Raw genomic sequence first — 4,438 nt, 5'->3', positions numbered from 1 at the left:
CCCCACTTACTCCTCTCCCCCCTCCCTCCCTCCCTCCATCCCTCTCGACACTACTCTCAAGGGCCTCGCTAATTCACAGAACTCAAAGAACGAATTAATAGAAAAGAAATTGTCTATTGGCACAAAAATATAGAGAATGATTCAACACATTGTCACAAAAAAATAGATTAATAGAAAAGAAATAGACTATCAGTACAAAAAATAGAGAGAATGCACATCATGATTTGTTAATTCTTGTGACGTCGGAGCCAAGCTGATGACATCCCGAAATGGCGGTGGGCAGAGGGCCAAAGCGTGCAGGAATTCCGATGGGAAAAGAGCTCGCCGCGTGCATCTTCGAGCATCATTACCTTTATGTTCATCTTACCATTAAATCTTAACTGAAGATACTTTACCATCGTCGTTGTTTATTATTTACAACTTATAATCCCTTCATTATCACTGGACACGTTTTGCATATTTTCTTTATCTTCTTTATTTTATTTTACTTTACTTAAGCTTTCATGTAGAGGTGTAACTGATTCTCTTGAAGAATGAAAGTTAATAAAATATAATAGATCCCGTAATGTGATAAATTCATGATCAGGGGTTAAATTATCTCTAATAGTTTTTATGGTGATTTAACGAAAAGTTTATTATGCGTCTACTTTCACATGGCTTGGAATTTTCATAAATACATATATATATTGCAGTGAAGTGAAACGATATTCACGTCTTCCGGAGATTCAACAAGAACGAAGCATTTTAGTGGGACGTGAAAAGTTATAGTTGATTTAGTGATATATTAATGCGCATGTTTACGTTCATGTTTTCATATGTATTGTTACTGAGGAATATGTAGCCATCCTAGCCTATGTGTTTTGGATTTTAGAATATTTATTCCTATTCCCTATGTATTCGTTTATGGAAAATACCTGTGCGTGTGTATACTGAGGGTGATTGTGTTTGCTTAAAGTATGTGTTGGTATCAATTTGCGTACAAGACCCTACACTTTCAATCAAAGAATTTTTTGTGTAATATTTCTCTAAGTAAGTGCGCTTGAGTGAGACCTTGTTTAACATTGTCCATTTGTATGTGGTTTTCTTATTCATCTTGACGTGCATATGCCATAAATCTACTATATTGCAGGTCTTCTCTGGGTGTGACCATAAGGCCGAGATTGAAGTGACATTCCACGAACCGCTTTTTCAATCCGCAAACGAAAGTCGAGAATCCGCGAACCCTATTATCAAGTTCATAGATGGAAATCGAGAATCCGCGAACGACTTTCTCGAATCCAAAAACGAGAGTCGAGAATCAGTCGAAACCGGGATTGTCTCCCACGCGCTTCCTGCCGAAGACAACTTCCCCGGCGAGGACGAGACCGGAAGCCACGTAGCCCAAGAACAGCACAAAGAAAATTCCTTGCATGTGGTCGAGGTTAATGGAACGGGATCGAACTCCTGTGACCGCCACTTGCTCTTCTTCCTCTCCCTCGGTCACGGTTTCTTCCCCGCCTCCTTTTTTCGCGTTGTTGTTTTTCTCCACTGCGTCCTGGAAAGGGAGGTCAGTTAGTTATAAGAAATAGTAAAAAAAAAAACGCAGGAAATAAGTGGGTTGATGGACAAAAACGTGTATACACAATTTAAATGAAAATACTGACAAATAGAAACGAAATGGAAACGAGACGTTTCGAACTTGACAAGAACACCTTCTCATGCGTAGTAAACACCAAAATAGTTTCTTTCTTTCTTTCTTTCTTCTTTTACTATGTGATGAGATACAACTGACGAGTACGAGAGGACATTCCGTTTATTCTGTGGCAGTGTTTCCCTCTCAAGACAAACAGACAGGCAGATGGATAAAGAGAAAATATAATAACAACTCACCTTCTTGGCTATCCTGAGCGAGTCCAGGAACCAGTGCTCGATGAGTCCAGCTTCCACCATCCGCAAGACCCACATGTCGAACTTCCTCCTGAGGGGAGACCCGCGCTGGACAGTCACTCCGATCTCGTGAGGGGAAAAGCACTCCTGGGGGGGGGGGGGGTGAGAATGTGAGGAATAATTGAATAGATTTATAAAACAATGAGCGATAGTGGATATGGATCTAGTGACTATGTGACAAGTGAATTTGCGAAATCATCTATGATAAGCAAATAATATAACAAAAGGTTAACGAAATATTGTATGATAATTGAAAAAGAATGAATAAGTGCATGAGAATTTTAAAAATAACTGGGAAAACAAACGAATAAATAGTGTGGCTTATGAAAACAGGTAAGAAATATAAATGGCTTTGTAGAGAAAATGAATGATGAATGGATATATGAAGAAGTGAATATAAGCTAAGGAAGAAAAGGTAATTAAAGTGAATATATAGATGTGTAGAGAAGTAGATTAATGGAATCATTGGTAGGCAGATGGAAGGAAGAATACTATGGCGTACGGAAAAAGTAAATAGTAAATGACTAAACAAGAAAATCAGAAAGTGATGAAGTGAAGCTTTGTATCCTTTAAAAACTTAATCAAAACCTTTTCAATCATTTATGCAAATAAGATATAACTATTATTAGTTTTTCCTGATATATCGGTATCATCCTCAAAATATTGTGGAAAAAAAACAGAAAAACAGCAACCACATGCCCTTCCTGACGCCAACCCTCACCCTCACCCCTCATCCCCCTCCCTACCTTGATAATCCTCATGGAAGTGGCGCCTCGGGAGGTGAGCTGCGTCGTGACCAGGTACTGCAGTGTCTTCCGGGACTCCAGGTTGACAGCAGTTCCGCGTCGCACTACCGTCCAGATGTCCTCGTAGCGGGTGTGGACCTCGTACCTCTCTGCCAAGCCCTGGGGGGGAGAAAATGTTCCATGGTGGGTGAAGGACTGAATGTCACAGCTGAAGTGCAGGTAATGTACGTATGTGTGTGTGTGTGATTTCCTTACGTATATATATATATATATATATATATATATATATATATATATATATATATATATATATATATATATATATATATATATATATATAATATATAAATATGTACATATATATATATATATATTATATATATATATATTTATATATATATATTTATTTTATATATATATATATATATATATATATTTTATATATATATACATATATATATATATTTTATATATATATATATATACATATACATACATATATATATATATATATATATATATATATATATATATAAATACATATACATGTGTGTATATATATATATACACATATTAGATATATATATATATATACCTATTAAATATATATATATATATATATATATATAAACACTCATATTAAATATATATATATATATATATAACCAATCGGCAGTGTTCCTAATAAACGGAAAGGCTGGGAGGAGGGGAAAAATCCCTCCCACCCAGCAAGTGAGGCAGACTGTGGGCCCTGCTGGGAGGGCGACTGCTGGAGCGCAGGCTGGGAACGGGAACTACTCGTCTCGCCTGCGCTCTGGTGGCCGCCAGCCCAGAGTGAAGCTTGTGGGGGAAAGCCCTCGGGAACCCCACAGGTGGATGATGGGGCATGCAGCCCACCACCCTCTTTTATATGGGGCAGCGTCAGTGGGGGTGGCAGAGGTGGCATCCACCCGGACCGACTGCCAGAGGCTGAACCTCAGGCAGGAAGTCAGGGTGGGGGCTTGGAGCGTCCGTTCTTTACGTCAGGATGATCGGTTGCCTCTACTGTCGAGGGAACTGGGGAGGCTGAGAGTTGAGGTGGCTGCTCTCTCGGAGGTTAGGAGGCCTGGCAGCGGCATGACCTGTGTAGGTGGCTACACCTATTACTGGTTGGGCCGCAGCGATGGCCACCATCTCCAGGGAGTAGCCATTGCCATCTCCAGCAGACTCCAGCCCTCGGTAGTAGAGGTTACTCCTGTTGATGAGCGTATGATGGTATTGAGATTGAAGCTATCTTTTGGCTTCATGTCTCTTATTGCTGTGTATACTCCTACCGATGTTTGTAAACTTGACGTGAGAGAGATGTTCTACGCCAAACTTACATCTGTGGTAGACAGATGTCCCCGGCGAGATATTCGCATTGTTCTGGGTGACTTCAATGCGGTATCTTGCTATGATCGAGCTGGCTATGAGATATCAGTCGTTCCCCATGGTTCAGGAGCTGATGCCGGTAGCGAGAATAGCCTCCTTTTCCGGGACTTTACTAGGTCCCAGAAATTGAGGATTTCTGGCTCCTGGTACCAGCGCCCAGACCCACATCGCTGGACATGGTACAGTGATGTGGGTAATGCAGCCAAGGAGATCGACCACATACTCGTTAGCACTCATTGGAGGATCCTTCAGAATTGCAGGGTGTTCAGGAGTGCTGAGTTCTGTGGTACTGACCATAGATTGGTTGTGGCTACCCTCCGGGTCCACTTCAAAACTCCTCAGCGGTCAAATGATCA

At 40.5% G+C, this 4,438-nt stretch overlaps 1 protein-coding gene across 1 annotated transcript in view; it reads right to left on the bottom strand.

Annotated features, from left to right (window-relative positions):
• Positions 1–607: 607 nt before the first annotated feature.
• LOC113820972 (probable glutamate receptor) overlaps positions 608–4,438 on the bottom strand; it is a 139,585-nt gene continuing 135,754 nt past the window's right edge. The window contains exons 12-14 of the mRNA XM_070131293.1: positions 2,673–2,831; positions 1,870–2,013; positions 608–1,534 (exon numbers count right to left, since the gene is read on the bottom strand). Coding sequence (XP_069987394.1) covers positions 1,298–1,534; positions 1,870–2,013; positions 2,673–2,831 — 540 coding nt within the window. The 3' untranslated portion in view covers positions 608–1,297. The remainder of the gene's footprint in view (positions 1,535–1,869; positions 2,014–2,672; positions 2,832–4,438) is intronic.

This window comes from Penaeus vannamei, chromosome 16 (genome assembly GCF_042767895.1).
Source record: "Penaeus vannamei isolate JL-2024 chromosome 16, ASM4276789v1, whole genome shotgun sequence".
In the NCBI taxonomy this organism is placed as follows: domain Eukaryota; kingdom Metazoa; phylum Arthropoda; class Malacostraca; order Decapoda; family Penaeidae; genus Penaeus; species Penaeus vannamei.
Note: the sequence above shows the minus strand (reverse complement) of the source record. Positions and strands in the feature narration are given on the sequence as shown.